Raw genomic sequence first — 18,610 nt, 5'->3', positions numbered from 1 at the left:
GAGGCAGCCGGTCGACAAGCGGGGAAACGAGGCGCGGGGAAAAGCGCGACGGGGAGATCGGGAGGGAAGAGGGGGCGAAAGGGAGTTTACGCGGACATCCGTGTCAGCCCGGTGACGGCCATTTTGCGAAAAACTTTCGATTTGTTTGCACACGCCGTAGCGAACCCGGAGGAACGACTAATACCGACGCGTATGCTCGGCATGCCGCGCCTCTCTCCCTCGCCCCTCTCTCTCTCTCTCTCTCTCTCTCTCTGTCCATCCTCGTTTTATACCGCGCCGCGCGGCGTATCCATCCGTCCGCGACCGAGAACTTTTCGGTACTCCGGAATACTCCGATGGATCCCGGGCGTTTCTCCGCCTGCGAGAACTCACGAAAATCCAACCTCGTAGTCGGAGCACGGCCAACTACTCGTAGTGGAGTATTTCCTATCGTCGGGGATAACGACGCCAGCGAGCAACGAGTTTTTACTAATCATCGTCTCTCGTGAGATCGATATACGCCGAATCGCTTGGATTGCGAAAGGCGATTGTATGCGAATATTAGATCCGTCGCTCGCACTTTTTGCATTTCAATATCTTCGCTTTCTCTCTCTCTCTTCAACGTATATACATATATTTATCTCATTTTATGTACAAACATTTTTGGAAATTTCCAGCAATGTGAAAAGACCTATTATTTGCACGTGGTTCCGCGACGTTGTCATTGTCGCGGTGATAATGCCTTCACAGGCAAGTAAAAAAAAAAAAAGAAAAAACAGACGGCCGGTAATCGATGTCGATAAAGCGTCGATGAGTAAGAAGAAAAAGAGCGTCGAGTCACCTTACGTACGCTCGCGAAGGAACGAATTGCGAGCGCGACGAGTTTCGCAATATCGTTGTAAAGTCAAAGTGCCGCCGCGCGCCGCGCGCCGCCCGCCGCGCGACGTCGTCGGTCGGCAAGACGACAAAATCGGGACTCGCCAGGCCGCCGTAATGATGATACAATTCCATTCCACCGGAATTGCCATTCATCGCTGACGAGCGACGCGTAAAGACGATCGTAAAGACGCGCGTGGACGATCGAAAATCACGATGAACATTCCTCGTTGGAAAGGAGCTCGATAAAACGATCGACCATACGTAAGAAAGAATAATGGAGATATGAAAGAGTAAGCGAGAAAGAGAAAGAGAGAGAGAGAGAGGGAGATGGATGGAGTTTGCAAGAGGGACGCGTAGAGTAACGTTTTAACGAGCCGTGATTTTCGTGCTCGCCTTTTCGAGATCCTTACGTAACGCGACTTAATTGCGAAGGAGCTATCGCGCCGGTTAATACGAGCGTAGAGGAGACGAGAGACATTCGAGGGGATGCTTGGCGGCTTTAAACGCGAAGTAGCGGGCCCGACAGGCCGCGGGGGAGCGAGGCGGGCGACGTAGGCAGCGAAGAAGTGGGAGAGTCGTGGGATTGTGGACGAAACGTTGCAAGGGGTGAAGAGAGTAACGCTGAGCCAGCCGAGAGGGGAGAACGTGATCCCCCTCCATCGGTCTATCCGTCAGTCGCTCCGTAGCCGCTGCAGGGAGAGGTTCGTCTGCGTCGCTTTCATTCGCGCGCTTTAACGCCCGTCAGGATTTCTCGTGAGAACTTGTCGTAAGTGACACATCGATCGTTACCGCGATCCTCGAGCGTGTTTACTCCGCATTTTCGCGGTGATATTCAATCTCCATCGCGGTTATACGCTCGCGCGCGCGCGCGCGCGATCCTTACGTTCGCGCTCGGGTAAACAACGGAGTGGTGTGCAGTGTGCCAGCGCGTGTGACGCGGGTATCAGTGTTGCTCGCGGCGCTCGACGACGCCGCCACCGCCTTCCGAGAAGAGAGCGGAGACGAAGAGGCGGGAGTGAAGTAATAGTATAGATCGAAAAATAAACGTGTGCCGTCGGGGCAAGTGAGGAAATTTTTCGGGCCAGTGTTTCTCCGAAAAACGACGACGTAGGTGACGACGTAGGTAGTTTACTCCTTCCTTACCGACCGAAAAAAAAATAAAAATAAAAGAAAAAGGTTAAGTCGCATCCGTCGCATTTGTAGAGCACAAAGAAAAGACGCGGACACGGCCGTCGCCGAGGAGATCGAGTTGTCCTCGAGTCCTCGCTCGCCTCGTCCCGTCGGCTTGTGCGCGCGCTGTGCATGACTCCGAATGAACGCGACGACCAGCCTCACCTGACCCGGCGAGCCGCGAGAGGGAAGGAGAGAGGCCGCTACCGACCACTGCCCGCGCGAGTGTAAAGGGGAGGAGGAGGTTGTGTGTAACACGTTTAAGCGACCGGTCTCCCCCGCGCTCCCGATGAGACGGTAGTGACGGATGGATTGGTGGCGACCGCCGATGGATTTTCGGCGGGGAAACGGGGTGTTGCGAATCACGCTCGCGTACGCGTTGCACTGGAACGTAGCACGTCGTTGCGAGGCGATACGTCATCGCCGCCGAGAGTGTCGATCGTCATCCTCGTAGCGGTTCGAGTTATTTAATTTCACGCGTCTCCCATAATACCGGCCTTTCTTCCCCTCCTCTATCCTGTTCGAAAACGTCATTTACTCCTGTTAACGGTTGTTGCTGTTGTGCCGTTTGTTGTTGTTATTGTTCTTCCCCGACGGGGGAGCAACTCAGTCGGAATAAGTGTGCCGCGTGTGACATGACGCATCTCAAGAAGTGAAGAAGTTCCTGGAGTTTCGCGTCTCGCCGGAGTCAGGGCGCGAGATACATCGTAGAAATATTGCCACGCATCGAGCGGGAAACCACGCAGGAAGGATGTATCCCAGCGCCGGAATCAACGCAGCCGCCGTGGCCGCTGCCGCTGCCAGGCATCCGGTGAGTAGTGATTATCAATAACATAACATAATAATAACGATAACAGCGCTAACATTGTTTATTTGTATCCCCTCCCGAATCCCGTCGATATAGGCGATGGTATTTTCGGCGGGGGGGGGGGGATAAACTGCGTAAACCGCAATTGTGTAACCATTAAATAGCTATCGGATTTAATCGATGTAAATTCTCAGGCCGAATAAATTAGGCTGAATGCGGCGTTTCGGGATGCGCTTCCCCGCCGGGATGCGGCCGATAACGGTGTCGACGACACGAGACGGTGATATATTTCGCGGTTGCGAACTAGCGATCGTATCTCTGCTCGTCGCTTCCATTTGCCGGGGTCGGATAGTTAGACGTCGAAAGATCGCGCGCGACGTCGATAGAGTATTTTAACTTCTCTCGCTCGCTCCGCGAAATGGCCGCGCTCTCCGGTCGTCGGGCTTCTTTTTTTCTCTCTCCAAGACTCGCCGCGGTGCCTTCCGTCTATTTTACAGCACGTTGCATACTTAACGTAGCGCCGCGCCGCGTCGCGACGTGACGCGCCGGCGCGGACCGGCGCGGCGCGATCGCGTCGCGCGCGCGACAGTCTGATTTACGTCTGTAATTTACATCGTTGTTAACCCTGTTTAACCTGCTCCTCCTTGATCGCGGCCCGTGTTTCTGACGCGCCACTTTCCCTCCCCTCTCGTTTTCTCTCTCTCTCTCTCTCTCTCTCTCTCTCTCTCTCTTTCTCCTCTTTGCCGCGAAAGAGTAATCACACCGCAGGGTGATTTCTTTCCTGTCAGAATGCTTAAGCTGTCGCGCTCGATTGCACTCCCGTTACTCCGACTGCAGCGCGTTTCGCACCTCTCGTAACACGATCCGATGTCATCGACGAATCCAGACGACTTCTCGAGTTTCACCGCGTACACGCGCGAATGCGTGATCTCGATTGACGCTGCGACACGACGTCGACGCATTCCACGTTCCGTTCACATATCGGGTTTCGGTCGCTCGCGAAAATTTTCATTAACGCGTCGGGGAAATCGTTGTGCATCGATCGTTGTGTGTATCGAAAATCACCATCACTAGGTTTCGAGGTGACACGACCACGTGGCATGTGATGCACGTGATGTGATGTACGTTGCGAGATACTCAAGTTTGTAAAAGGTGACTACGATGTATGTGTAGTTGTTTAATTTTCTGTGCAAAAATAGCATACTATACTGTACATGTTTAAATATGTAAATCCGTATTTGTATGCAGTATATATATTATATTTAATAGCCTTTTCGATTCTCGCAGAGTTTGGATCGATTCAAGGTCGATTAACTCGAAATCCCATAAACTCGTTAAATCAGATATTTACTGGAAGTGCCATAAACAACTCGTCAAATCAGAAATTTACAGTAGCGTGTGACTTTATTAACACATTCTCGATAGCATGCGGGCCACTGTTAAGCTAGTCACACACACTTTCCGTAACAATAACCGTAAATACAGCAAACATAAAAATCGAGTAACAATAAACGCAAAAATCGAGCAACGCGATTCGAAAACCTTACTGTTACTGTTAGCGAAAGTGTGTGTGACTAGCTTTGAAGTCATGACAATACAAAAAAAAACTTAAGTGCTAAAATGTAAACAAATCTATAAACAAATGTAAAAAGCAGTAAACAAATCCAACGTTTCCTTAATTTCGTCTTACTGTTGAAATTTTTTGCGTGCATTTAGCTTTATTCAGAATTGCGACAAAATTGAAATTAGGCAAAAGTTAATAGGCAAGAAAAATTGAAAACGGTCAGGGAAAAGATATAGAACGTTAGTACTATGGAGAAATTTATGACAACCTTGTTATTCTATTCTACTGGATTACCATCAATCAAGTATTTTCTACGCAAAGATAATGTTACTCTGTAATTTGAAGGCTTTGTTCCAAAATTTACAGTAGCTGAAAGTCTACAGTGCTCGTAATGTAATGTAAACCATAGCTTTTCAACGCTAACAATGAACCAAAGTATGCTACCTACAATGCACGTTAAATATGTCTTTAGGATTTATGACCTGTCAATGTGAATCCCGTAATTATACCATGACCGACACAGTGATCACGTCATCCACAAGAAAGAATTAGTCCTCTTTCTCCGAAAATGTGTCCGTTATGAACCATGTTAATCGATCTCGAATTGATTCAAATCCACTGCAGTTGAAACCGCTAAATTTATATACCGATAAATTTAATTTATTAAATATATAACGCGTCACGTGGACGTGCACGTGTTTCTCCACCGCGCTCCGAAAATTCGGCGGTAGGAACGCGGAATCGCATTCGCCGTCGTATAGACTTCTCGCGACCGTGCGAAAAGCGTTTCGCCACAGCATTTCGTCGTTGATCCGTGAACCGAGCAGAGTGCGAGCAGAGTTGTCCGTGCAGCGGTGTCTGTATTTAATGGTCCGGTCGAGATAATGGCGACTTAGTCGTCGCGCACGACTCGTCGTCCACCGCGACTCTCCAGCCCCTCGGAGTCGTCGTTGCGTAGTCCCGTCACGTTCACGCCGTTTCTCGGTTTTCTTTCCCGCTCGACAGTATATAACGTTCCTCCGACCATTACACAGGATATTAACGCCTTTTCTTTCGGTTTCGCCGCGACGCAACTCTCTCGTTAAAAAAACGCGGAGCACCCGGCGCGCAATAAATGCCGTGGACAAACAATTTTTTCGCTACTCGCTAATCCAGTCAGTTAGTCGAACGTGACTCAGAAAAAGATATATATTGTATGCATTTACTGGTTATTGCGAGTGACAATCGCTGTGACGCGCGAGCCAACAGTCAAACGTCACTTTGTGTCGGTGTCGTTAGCCTGAGAAAAGGGGCTTAACGACCAGTGTAATGAGATAATATTTCCCCAGGAAAAGCCTCGACTCTAATAATAATACTAATAATGGGCGGTGTATTAGTGTGGTCAGATATATACATATATATATATAGTAGAAATTTGCCTAAAAGGATCGGGCTTTTGTTGTATGTAGATTGTTAATAGATTTGAAATACATCCACAGAATACACATTGAAAATTTTTCTTGGTTTAAATTTATTTATTGTTTTTGAATTTCCTCATCAAAAGTTAAGTTTTAATTCATGTCGATTTTATGCTCTTATTTAGCGATATATTTGATTCGCTCAGCATCTGATTTCGGTTCTTTCTGTCGAATATTATTAGGTGTTGGAATTAATTCGTAGCGTTTTTAATGAAAGAATGTTATTTATTTCACATGAGCATTAAAAAATACATTAATGAAAGTACTTCCCATCACTTGTAAAACGCTACGAATTAATTCCAACACCTAATACAATTTATATATGTTTTCTTAAAAAATGGCAAAACTCATAAAATTATTATAAATTTGCCAGAAAAGGAGAAATATTTTTCAACTTGACGAAAAAGTATCGACTAATCAACTAAAATCAGCGAAAAATTCTTGATATAATCTTTTTTGTCATTTTGATTTTGTAATCTTTAACCTTTAAGAATAGTCACAGCACTTCACGTATGGTTATTTGAAAAATTTTATTAAAAGAAAATAAAAAATATTGTTCAGAAATCTTAAAATTCATTATTTTTACATTCTTCTGTTTCATAAGAATATAAATTAATGTAAATTTAATTCCATATTATGAAATATTATTAAAAAATATAACTAAAAATAAAATTTTCTTGAGATGTTTTTCTGTTTTTCCTTTCTGTTTTTTTTTTGAGATGAACATTTTACCTATCTACTACTTAAAAAGACTACTTAAGAAACCACTCTCTTTTTGATAATTTGACGATTTTCTTATTAAGTTAAGTTGTAATTTATTTGAAATGATTGATAGGGTAATGTTCACTTAATTGATAATTATAATCTGAAAATTCCGTTTTTTTAATTGTGTCACTTTTGAAATAAGGGAACGATGTATTAAACTCACGTATTTGTGTTCAATTCTGAACCTTATAAGCCCTTTCCATATTTAACAAGCATTTTTCTTCATATTGGGAGTATCCATCCCTAAAATAGTTTTCACGTATACTACACGTATACCCTATGTAGTCGAACATCATGGGACTGGTGAGTAGGGACGAAGGGAAGAGAGCAGTGATCCGTAACTCCACGGGAAAGGCTGGATAGACGGACGGTGCGAAGTGCTGACGTTAGTTAGCAGGGTACACGTTGCGAACGTCAACTGACAGACGGGCGTCGTTACGTATACACCCGTACACACGCGCGTATTAGAGAGACCGGACCTCGCCGCCGGGTTTACTACCTCCTGTAAACTGCACGGCGCACCGTTTGCGCAGGACCCCCAATTCGGTAAATATTGATACTTTTAATCGGTCTGTTTGCACCGACACGCTGTTCAAACGCGTCCGAATGTGCACAGCTGAAAAAACGCAACCGGTCGCGAGTTCCTTCCCTTTGTCTTCGTCATCTTCATTTTTTAATTCCTCCTCGTGTCGAGACGCGACACGTCGAGACCTCTTTATTAGCAATATGTTAATCTCTGATTGCGCAAGATCGTTTGATACAAGAGATTGCGCGTAGGACGGGAAGCATCCAGAGAAAGGTTTCTTCAATTTAAAGAAGTGTTTCTTTGTTACTCGGTTAAAGAAAAAATTTCTTTCTAATTTGAACATCATTTCTTTGACATTTCTTAAACATTATTTATTTGATTTAAAGAAATTATATTCAAATCGAAGAAATTTTTTCTTTAACCATGTAACAAAGAAAGAAACATTTTTTTGAATTGTTGAAACTTTTATCTGTGTTTCACTCGTATGAAGTTAGAGCCTGTAACTTAAAAAAAATTAACTTTCTATAGCTCAATTTATTGCTCATCGTATGCATATTTCGAATTCTCGTCAAAGCGTTATTAAAAAACCAATTTTAGGAGTCTATTATAATTTCATACTAATCTCCCAACTACTCAAATTAGGTCGAAAAGTCTTAGGCCCACTTTTTTAATTATCTAACTTGCGATTAACTTGTAGTTTAGACTTAACCTCATTTCATTTGATGATAATGGAAAAATTATGTTTTTCTAGCCAGGCTAAGCACTAAACTAATAGTTTTGTAGTGGTTACTTTAAAAGTTCAGTTTAGTGATAATCATACATATAGCTAAAAGAATTTTTATTTAAGAGTTATTATTATAGGTTGAACCTGAAAGTTAACTAGCGAATGAAAAACTGGGCATTAATCGATAGATCGAATGATTTTTTGATCGCGTTTGCCCGGATACTCAATTTCCAAAGTGTCAATCACGCAATTTTGCAAGCCATTTAGTAAATGTTGAAAATTTGAATTTTTTCGATAAACACAGATACTTACCACGACAGAGGTTAATTAAATCTGAATTCGCATTCGCGCGATTCATCGCGATTCATCGATATCCGGGTGATAGTGATACACGCAACGTTGAAATCCGACTCGGCGAAATTACAGGTTGAGGCCGCCTGCGATAAATGCGCGACGCGATGCGGATATTCGAAGCGGAGCTGTGGGCAGAGGGCGGAGGGCGGAGGACGGGGCCTCAGGTTCTGGACCGATTCGATCTGGCTTGTCCCGTCCCGTCCTGGTAATTGCTCGTATTAAAATCCGAGATCTAAACCGACGCGTACGCGCGGTGAATCGCGGCGTTACGCTCCGCCGCGCCGCGCGCGCATCGCTCGGAAATATGGAATCACGGTGATATCTTGAGCGTCACGTCGTCCATTATGCCGATGCGGCCAGTAAATTTCACGCATTATACTCCCATTATACGTTTCCTGGCCGAGCCGGATCGCGATCTCGTGCTCTCGTCCGACGTAATTACACGGTGCTGCGCCACCGAATGGATGGAGGAACTCCGCGGCGAGATATCGTATGTATGTGTTTCGCGTTCCGTCTTCATATACGTGCGTTACACGCGTGTGTTTGTGCGCGCGCGCGCGCGCAGTGTAGTGGAGAGTAGCGACGATTTTAATTTCCACTTTCTTACCTACGCTTTCTCCTTTCCGTGGTGGTTTTATCGCCCAACGGAACGCGCATCTACCGACGCTAACGCGTAACGCGCGAGGCGTTTACCGATTTTATCACGGGACGTCTGTATTTACTTTTAGATACAATTACACGTTAATGCGCGGCGACCGGCGTAGGAAGCGGTTTTGCGTGATACACGCAATCGATGACGGGTCGAGTGAGATACCCTTCTCCCTCTCTTCTCTCCCCCGTTATGATCAACATACTCGATATATGACGAGCGATCCATCCCGTGCCTTTTTGTTTCGTGTTGTACCGTTTCTTTGCTCAACGATATACTTTACGACGTAATAAATAATAATCGCTACCGCTTATGCGCGATTAAGCGCTGATGACCGAGGAAAAAGATATAAAAAGTACACGTTATGATGATTAAATATCACGCTGGGCTGTGTAATTAGTCGATTGCCGTAATGTATTCGCTAGAAAAGTCTGACGCGACAAAATTCTGCCACATGTGTTTCGCGTGAACAGATGGCAGGTACTGGCTTTGCAAATATTCCTTCCTTCTACCTGCCGAAATAATCTCTGGTATTACAATAATCATACACGAGAGCTTCTCCGAAACCCTCGTGATGTCGTAAATTGGTCCGCTAGGAATTCGAAGGAGGGTGGATGAGAAAGAGAGAAAGAGAGAGAGAGAGTTTTACCTATAGATTCTTCTGATTATTTCCAATTCTCCTGCGGCTACCTTTCCGTACCCTTAAACTTCTGAATGGACCCGAATCATCGTCGTCGCGTTTCATTCTGACCTGAGCACAAGTTTTTACCTGTGAATTTTTCGCTGTGAGATACAATTTCATAGCTCTAATTCGATAAGCTTTTCTATTTAAAAATAATCTTTCTGTAAAAATTTCATTTTAAAAAAGAGCTCATTTCACACTTGTATTTGAAAGGGTATTATCCATTGTAATTTTTGGCGAGGGTACGCATACGGCTTGCACATTCGACATACCTGAAGCCAAGCAGTAAAAGAGAAAAAAGAAACTTTGGAGGTAGCTTCGAGAGGTCCCTGCGGGCCTATTCGTACAGGAGACTGGCACTAATTGGCATTAGACCTGGCGGTTTGTCATGTTGTCTCTCTACTTGCTTTTTTCTTTTCCCTTTTTTCCCGCTGTTTCCAATGTTGCATAGTCAAAGAGTGCCTCGTGTCTGAGATTCTTGTTACGTAATCACGTGTCTTCTGCCATTGTCCCTTTTTCTTTTGTTCTGATTTTTACGTAATAAAAAGTTTAGATTTTCCTCCTGGATAAATTACTGAGATTAAAAGATTAATGGCATTCACCAAAAAGAGCATTAACGTGTACTAATTTCATTCAATGTGAATAATGAACAATGATTCAAGAAGAATTGTATCCTTACTACTCAATAATATCTCGTGTTTATGCTCGCATAGAAAATATGTTAAATATGAAGTCTTATTATCATCATTAAGCCTGTTTCCTGTACTTTATTTATTTCATGGTTATTAGTTTTTATTCTTTCAACGATATCGTCGAGAATGATCATTATTTATCGCGACTTTTCAATCCTTAGTATTTTTAGAACTGAATCTGAATTTAAAATTATCAAAGCTAAGTCTGCTTAAATTTATTGTAGAATTAATATTTTATCTGTCTTTTCTTTGAATTTGTTTTGTCTTAATTTATAAATTAAATATTTGTACCAAGGAAAAATTGAGTAAATAATTTTCTAAGAAGCGTGCAGTTAAGTTTCTAAGGAAGTGCGCGACAGGTTGACTTATATCACTAGCTATTATAGTTATCCATTATTATCGACGTCTTATGACCCCCCCCCCCCTGATTCGATTTCTCAACGGATGGGAATACGAGAGCGTGTATAAGAGGGAACGGAAGAGGTCGTGACCGTGCGACGACACCATCGTTTCTTCCTGCGGCCAATCATCTTACAACCCGGACGAATGGGGAATCGGCACGTAAACGCCAACGGAATTATTCACCGCTAATGGGAAGATGAATGCCATGGATAAATTTGAGGCCGGCACTACTACCTGGTCATTAGATGTTCGCTACGGATTACGTCGGAATAATCGAGTTTATTAGCAAACGCGTCTCTCTCTCTCTCTCTCTGTCTCTCGACGTGATGCTTTTCCGAAATGCGAACCATGTCGAATGGTAAATAGCGAGGATTCGCCTCTGTTGTAAATCTAAACAAGCCTGAAAAATTACAAAACGATCGGAAAAGGACGATTTTTACGAATCAAATGTCGAGGACTTTTCGAGTTGATATTGTCCGCAATCCCTGCGAGAGTTCATAATTGAAATAAACTTTGTCGGTTGATTTCATGAGAATGACGCGGGGAATTAGTGGTACCATTTTCAGGGACGTTAACGCGGAGCTCGTATGAAGAGACGTAAATCGCGTCGAGTGTATAATGAATAACGGTATGAGAACCCTATTATACTGACGATCAAACGACCCTTACGTATCTTCTCCCCTGTCACGTAACACATGAGTGGACGAACATCCCTATTATTTTCCACGAGATCGTCCGTGACCACCCTGATCGTCGTGGGCTCCCTCTTCGTGATCGCCCGTAATTTTTCGGCGCAAGCAAGGCGCTTGCTTCGACCCCTCGAGGACTTTTGGGCGTTAAGCTGAATTAACATAAGAGAGTGTGTGCAAACACGAGGAGAGTCGGTGGAGGGCGAGGTGAAAGGTAGCGGGAGAAATAGTCGGGAGAAGGAGGAGGTAGAAGCGGGAGAAGCGAATGGAAGGAGGAGAGGGAACACGATGGGAACACGTGTCCCACACGGAGATAGTTAATTACTCGTTTGTGCTGCGCTGGGTCGGAGTCATCTGGAAGAGAGACGGTGCGGGTCGGGGCGAATATCGCGCGGCGTGGATGAAGAAAGAAGACGTGTCGAAGGGAACGGGAGAGAATATACGCATTATATGCGCGGATGGGAGAGGGAGAGAAAGAGAGAGAGAGATGCGGAGTGAGATGCAAACGTGACACGAACGAGAGAATGAGACGATGCATTCCTGTTTCATCAGACTGTTGAGACCCATGTTTGTCACGGAGGTGGGGTGGGCGGTTGTGGTGGCTGCGAGCGAGGGGGAAGACGAAAAATAAGGATGAGGTTAATGATATACACGCCGGCTACCGTAGACTACTGTCTCGAGCTCGTCCTCGGCTACCATCTTTTCGTCTTTTTCCTTTTTTTTTCCCCCTCGTCGCACTCCCGCACTTCTTAACTTTCTCTACTTAAGAGAAGCTCTTATGGATACACTACGACTTCTCGTATTTTACATAATTGAGATAATACAACCGGTATAATGTCCTAAAAACGCCAGCGTTTCTCTGGCGCGTTTTTAAGACGGAAATAGTAAACGCTTGTATAAAAATGGTTTTTAAAAAAGTGATAACTCCGCCGCTAAAAGATGAGTAACAGTTTTTTTTTTTTTTTTTTTTTTTTTTGAGAGAGACGCTAAGAAATAGTGAGGAAGTGGCTCCATGATGCTTCGTGTAGAGATTCTATTTCAGGTATCGCGCAGATAAAATAGAAGGATAAAATCAGGGTCTTAGTCGGGATCTACATTAGTTGTAGCTTGTTCGCCAGATAAAGGCCGGCTCTATGCTCTTAAAAACGCTCGGTCGACTGTCGAGAGATAGCTTCGATAATGGCTCGACAACTCGAAGACACGAGGGAGACATTCTTTTCTCCACCCCATTCCGCCGCTTCGCGTTCGTTTCGTTTTTCGACTTGTATCCGATCGTCGGAGCGAAGAAACGAGTCCCGCGACAGTACTCTCTCTCTCTTTCTCTCTCTTCTCTCTCTTCTCTCAAACTCTGTTGGCGTAGAAAAACAACTGATACGAAATGGACGTTTGGAGCACATGGAATCGAACGCAGTTGGCTTATGAGTGGTCCGTTCCATAGTCGTTCCCGTGCGAATAAAACATTTACTTTTTACGATCGGATAACGTATGATATCATAGTACTCTTGCATTTTTTCTACTGCCGTAAAATATAGATAAATATCTCTTATCACTAAAACTCTTTCTTTATTTATCCATGTACTGCAGTCATAATATCAAATTATATTCAATTAGAGAATTTTTAAAATCATTTTTATAAGTCATCATTGTTCGTACTCAATATTAATATTAATTAATTTAATTAAAACAATGAAATTAACGATTTAATTCAAGAAAATGCATTAAATTTGACATTGTTTACTTTGAAGTTAACTACAGAAATAAATCGATTATATTTTGTGGAAGTTGAAATGTTATTTAACTTGAGAGATTTGGTTGCCATTGTTTCTCTGATAACTAATGTAGTGTAGATTTTTCCCTGCAATCTGTACATTCTCTTCGAAACATTTTATCTCCTCGTTTTTATCAAGAATCACCGATTGTCATTTTCAATTTGCCCGGCGCGGCGGCGCGGCGGCGGCGGGTTATGACGTTATGACTCAGCGTGATCGCGCATTTATGATCCGCAAAACGGATGGTCGGGGGCGCTGACGAGAGAGCGGCGCCGATTAGAATCGCAATTTAGATGCTCTCGAGTGATGTGGCCGCGTGCTCGGATTTCATTGCCTCGATGCACACTCCCTCGTCGTCGCACGAGGGGGAGGCAGACAACAACAAGGGGTGCCGTTCGTCCTTTACCCTTAGCCTTCCACTTTCCCGATTGTCGGCGTGGGTAACGAGATTATCGTGAAAGGGAGTGGTAAGAGAGTGGCGGCTGTCCTCGTCCTCAGAAATTTCATTTTGACGTTACTGGCTGGCGTTCGTGATGCGCGGCGCGTCGTAAAAAAGATGAAGAGGGAGAAGGGAGGGGAGAAAAGAGCGGTAGTATCGGTCCCGGGAGATCGAAAGGGACAGGCATTGTCGCGAGTGCCGAAAGCGAGAGAGGTCGATAGGCAGGTACGGATCAGCCCCTCTTTTTCGCCTGACTCCTGCTCCAGCGTTCAGTTTGGCGGTAATTATAACATATTCCCTCGATCTCTCCCCTTAATCCCAAGGGGAACGACCCCTCGTGTTACAGATTCCCCATTGAGTATCGCGCGACGCCCTCAAGGACCGTTGATGCCGCAAAAGGTTCGATGCTATCGAGAAAAAGAAAAGCACATCATTCGACGATCGTCAAGTCGTTATTAAAAGTTTCCAGAGAAAATACAAAGATATTAAACTTGTGGCATTACGTATTTCATTGTCTTCACACATTTTGCACACGTTTCGTGAAATAACTGTCTCGTTAATGATGTTGAACGAATGTTCTGCAGGTGCTGATAGAATCACTTTGTAAAAAAATTGGAGAGAATGAGACAAAAAGAGGGAGAGAGAGAGAGACTGATGAGCGTTTTACGTTAAGGGTGAGTTGCTCTGTCGGGAAGAGCTCGTAAAAGGGCGTCACCGTGAAGGCAGGGGGTAGAGACGAGAGGGTGAGAACGGGGTTTATGACTGTAACAGATTAGGTGACCGAACTGCCAGGGTAGCTCCCGCCGTGCTTCCTATTATCGCCGAAGCTTTTGTAACGCCGTCGCTTTTGTTGATACCCCCTGTTCTCGCTTCCACCGGCAACGAAGCGTACCAGACGGTGAAAGAGAGACGAAGAGATAGGAGTGAACGAGGAGAGTGAATGGCTGTTCCAGGGAGTTGGGAGAGACGACGCGACGGTAGTGGGCCACGACAGTTGGCCGATATTTGAGCTCCCTTTGTGTCGTTAAAGTACCACGCGCGGGGCTCATTCGCCCAGAGTTCGACGGAGTTTTCTCGTCGCGCTTTTATTCATTGTCGTAGTTTTTCTTTTCGCTCCCTTCCTCTTTCTCCTCTCGCTATCTCATTTCCTCTTTCAATGAGATTGAGCTCCATGGTCGAGGATAGGAAGCGCGGAGAAAGAAAAGACATGAATCTCCTCTCTCTCTCTCTCTCTCTCTCTCTCTCTCAACCAGTAATTACCTGGTCTACTCAGAACGGCCGAATCATAACTCTCGACCCTTTGTTTGCCCGCGGCTTCTGTCCGCTTAATCTTTATTCCTGCCGTTTTTCGTGTGCTCTTTTTTTTCCCCAACGTTCCTCATTCTCTCATCCGTCTGTTATCTAATGTTTCACCTCGAACCTGTCACGTCCAATATTTCTTTTTATGGCGCGTAGTATCCGCCAAGTACACACAGTATATGTACAACAACAGCGGTTCTTAACCTTTTGACTTGTGTACACGCCCATTAAATCATTACAGTTGAAGAGGAGCTGTGTTTGAGGTTTCTTTGCGTATTTTCCTTGCACTGACAAATTTATTATCACTGTATGGATACAGTAATTTCGTGACTCGTTACATTCGTATACTTTATTCTATTCTGTTGTGGAAATACGTGTAACGTGTACGATTTCTTGCATAATAGTGGTCTAAGGGAATATCAGAGAGAGAGAGAGAGAGAGAGAGAACGGTCACTTTACATTCGCCAATAGCAAAACGGAGTCTATAAACGTCAGCGTCCGCATGTTATTAAGTTAAGTCTTCTGCGCAGCGATCTCTAGCGTGCACAGCTGGTTGTCGTCGTCGTCGTCGTGATCGTGGTTACTGCGTCGTGTGCATGCATGCAAGATGTCATGCAAAGCATTCGTGTAAATACGCTTAAGAGAGAGAGAGAGAGAGAGAGAGAGACGAGGGACTACACATACAGATACGAGAAGAAAGATGGAGGGTAGGTACATTTATTCATGTATCAGCGGCATGCCAGGGTGACGTTATTTCACGAGAGCGCCGATCGTATCACCTTAATTGCTCAACGGGTTAAACTGCCGCGCGGTCGCCTCTTATCGAGCAATCTGCTCGAATGCATGGCCTGGCCTGCCAGTGCAGTGTCGGGATCAGGCGAATCGTGCGTACACGCGTCAGGTGTTTTCAACTCGCCTCGCATCATCGTGGGTTTGTGCCATGGACATACATAGCCATGGGCGGATTGACGTACATAAAAGAACGCATTGTAGACGCATTGCCGGCAGATAGGCGCCGACACCGTTACTGCCTTTTCCCGTGAAATAGCGTTTTGACGCGATGGTTTTATTAGCCGCTCTACATACGTTACTTCTCGCGAGGTAAATTTTAAATAAATGGTCTGGTAAGTTATATGAGATATGATTATATTGTATGTTAACTGTATAAAGCCCGATTTTTCGTTTGCTGATTAACTTGTGATTAGGCTTAACCTGATGGTAAAAATTGTATTTTTTTATCTATTGTTAAACATCAAACTGATGGTTTTGTTGTTGATGGTTGTTACTGAATAACCTTTAAAGTTTAAAGTTTAAATTTATCACTAAAATTAGTTCGGTGATTAAATTACAGAAAAACACAATTTTCACATTATCATCAATTTAAGTGAGAGTAAGTTTAAACCACACGTTAACCTCTTGAGAGATACTGGCACATATGTGTACATTTTTACTGTTATAGTTTTATTTAATGTTTAACATTGAAATAAGTCAATTTTTTGTTTGCACATCTTTAGTTAGAAAATTATTAACAATTACAGTTTCGGGACGTTTGACTCAGATAGATAGATTCAAATTGTAACTATACTCAAACTCACTCTGGTGATTTTAAGTATAGTAACTAAGTACTGCGATTTGAATCTATTTATTCTCAGTGAACCATCTTCTAACTTTAATTAATAACTTTAACTAAAATTGTGCAATCGACTTGTTTTGGTATGTACAAAGAAAATCGATTTAGTTAAATCTAATTTTTTTCATGACTGATGTGAAATTAGCCTCTCAAAATTTTTTGAACTTTATTATCAGAAGTGTGCAAACAAAAATTTGAAATGCGCATACATGTGCCAATGATGAGCAACCGAATGAGTTATAGGAAGTTAATTTTTTCAAAAGTTGGAGGGCCAACTTCACAGATCACTCTGAATCTTTTTTGTTCAGTCTAATTTTTCTTTACTGTGTTAGACCACAGTAAAAAAGTTTCACTCTCAAATTTCTTGGCACAAATTTCAATTTCCATTAAAAATAAAAGTTTTAACTTTTAATAATTAAATAACTATTCGGTAATGACGTAATAAAAATATCGAAAAGTAATTTTTCTAGATTTTTTGAAAGCCTAGAAATATTTAACTACTAATAGTTACTTAACTCAAATGAAAACTTTTATTTAATGAAAATTGAAATTTGTGAGTCAAGAAATTTAAGAGTGAAATTTCGTCTGAATAAACAAAAGACTTAGTGTGCCTATGAAGGGTTAATGTTATAGCAGAAATGCTTGCTTCTTGAGATCTTTCGAATCCTAGTATTTCCGTTTATGATCTTAAAGAACCTTTGGCTTCATTGTTTCGCCTATCTCCGAGCCTATTTGTGCTCCTTCACGCAGAACGATGTACGGTAGGATCTACCGTGACGTGTGCACAAAGATCCCGCGAATCACACCGCGAGATAGCTGAATATAACACGTCGGTAATAGTTAACGAGAGTAGAACAAAATGCATACGCCGTGGCGGTGTACCGCAATTTCAGCATACCTAAGAATTGTGAACGCGCGAGAATCGTCTCGTCTCGTCTCGTCTCGTCTCGTTTCGTTTCGTTTCACGATAGAGAGACTCGCTTTCGCGCGCAATGCGAGACGCACTACGCGCTCGCGCGCTATCATTATTCTATGCATTATTTATGTCATTCCCCGTGTGCCGAGTACAATGTGGGTCTACGAATCAAAATGCATTGCTTATGCAAATAGCGGTCGTGCCCCGCAGTCTCGGGATGAATTCGCAGTCTGCTACGGGGAATAATCATAATGATCAATAAGATACAACCGCTCGTACGCCCGTCCCTCCCTCTCTCTCTCTCTCTCTCGTTTTCCCCCTTCCCTTCTCTCTCACTCCACACCTCATGCAAATCTTGAGGCGTATTGTCTGGCGATATTAAGGGAATTGTTATCGCGTTGCATAATTTCGGTATTCGATCGTGCTCGGGTTTGCTTAAGCTCACTTGCTTGGCAATCAGTTTGTTGTATACTCAGCATCGATTTCCGTATTGTTTTTCGCCTAATTTCCCGCGAAAATTGTATAGAAATTACGTAACTCAAGCTCATTACCGTCGATCATGGTTATTTCGAGCGCGCGATATATTATGGCTCTATAAGGATTCTTCTGATTTTATGGCGCTTAAACCGTTATAAGATAAATCATGTTTTTACCTATTATCCACCGCGCGCGATATTTCGATGATATTTCGCGACCAGCGGCTCTCTACGGAATAACGGAAGGTGGTAGAGAGAGGTTCGCTTATAGGGCGAACGCGGTCGGTTCTGGTCGTCGGGTGGTTTTGGAATCCGCGCCACGAGTCGGTGGTTTTGCGGTGCGGCGAAAACCGCCGACCCTCTCGAAGCTCTTCCCGGCCGTTCTCCCTGTTTGCGTCGTCCTTTCGCGTAATCCCACCATGGTTTAGCGAGTTTCTCACGAGAGCCTCTAAGTAAAGCGGACTAGTGCTCACGGCGCCACTAACTCCCGAGACTACCGTCTCTTTGATTAGCGTGGTATATCGGGTGCTCCGATAGAGCTATTTCTCTCATCTGTGTCAAAAGGAATTTTATTACTTCTCACAAGTTACATCCTTACGAGTAAAATCCTTTAATAGCAGTTTTATTCTTTTTAACGAGAAAGTTGAAATAAATTGAAATATATCTAAATTTTTAATCACCAACTTTTAATAGGTAGATATAACCATAACATCTCACACGTGATAAAAAATAGATTGCCTC

The 18,610-nt window shown here is 43.7% G+C and overlaps 1 protein-coding gene across 7 annotated transcripts in view; it reads left to right on the top strand.

Annotated features, from left to right (window-relative positions):
• Positions 1-1,459: 1,459 nt before the first annotated feature.
• The window catches only part of LOC105148447 (protein groucho), a 76,918-nt gene continuing 59,767 nt past the window's right edge, over positions 1,460-18,610 (top strand). For 2 of the 7 annotated variants that reach the window (XM_011060168.2, XM_087411170.1), the window contains exon 1: positions 1,466-2,839. In XM_011060168.2, coding sequence (XP_011058470.1) covers positions 2,780-2,839 — 60 coding nt within the window. In that variant the 5' untranslated portion in view covers positions 1,466-2,779. Of the gene's footprint in view, positions 2,840-18,610 lie in introns of all 7 variants that reach the window. The other 5 variants (XM_087411171.1, XM_087411169.1, XM_087411168.1 and 2 more) reach the window with 5 other exon arrangements.

Source organism: Acromyrmex echinatior, chromosome 11 (assembly GCF_024713525.1).
Source record: "Acromyrmex echinatior isolate Ae372 chromosome 11, ASM2471352v2, whole genome shotgun sequence".
NCBI classification, from domain to species: domain Eukaryota; kingdom Metazoa; phylum Arthropoda; class Insecta; order Hymenoptera; family Formicidae; genus Acromyrmex; species Acromyrmex echinatior.
Note: the sequence above shows the minus strand (reverse complement) of the source record. Positions and strands in the feature narration are given on the sequence as shown.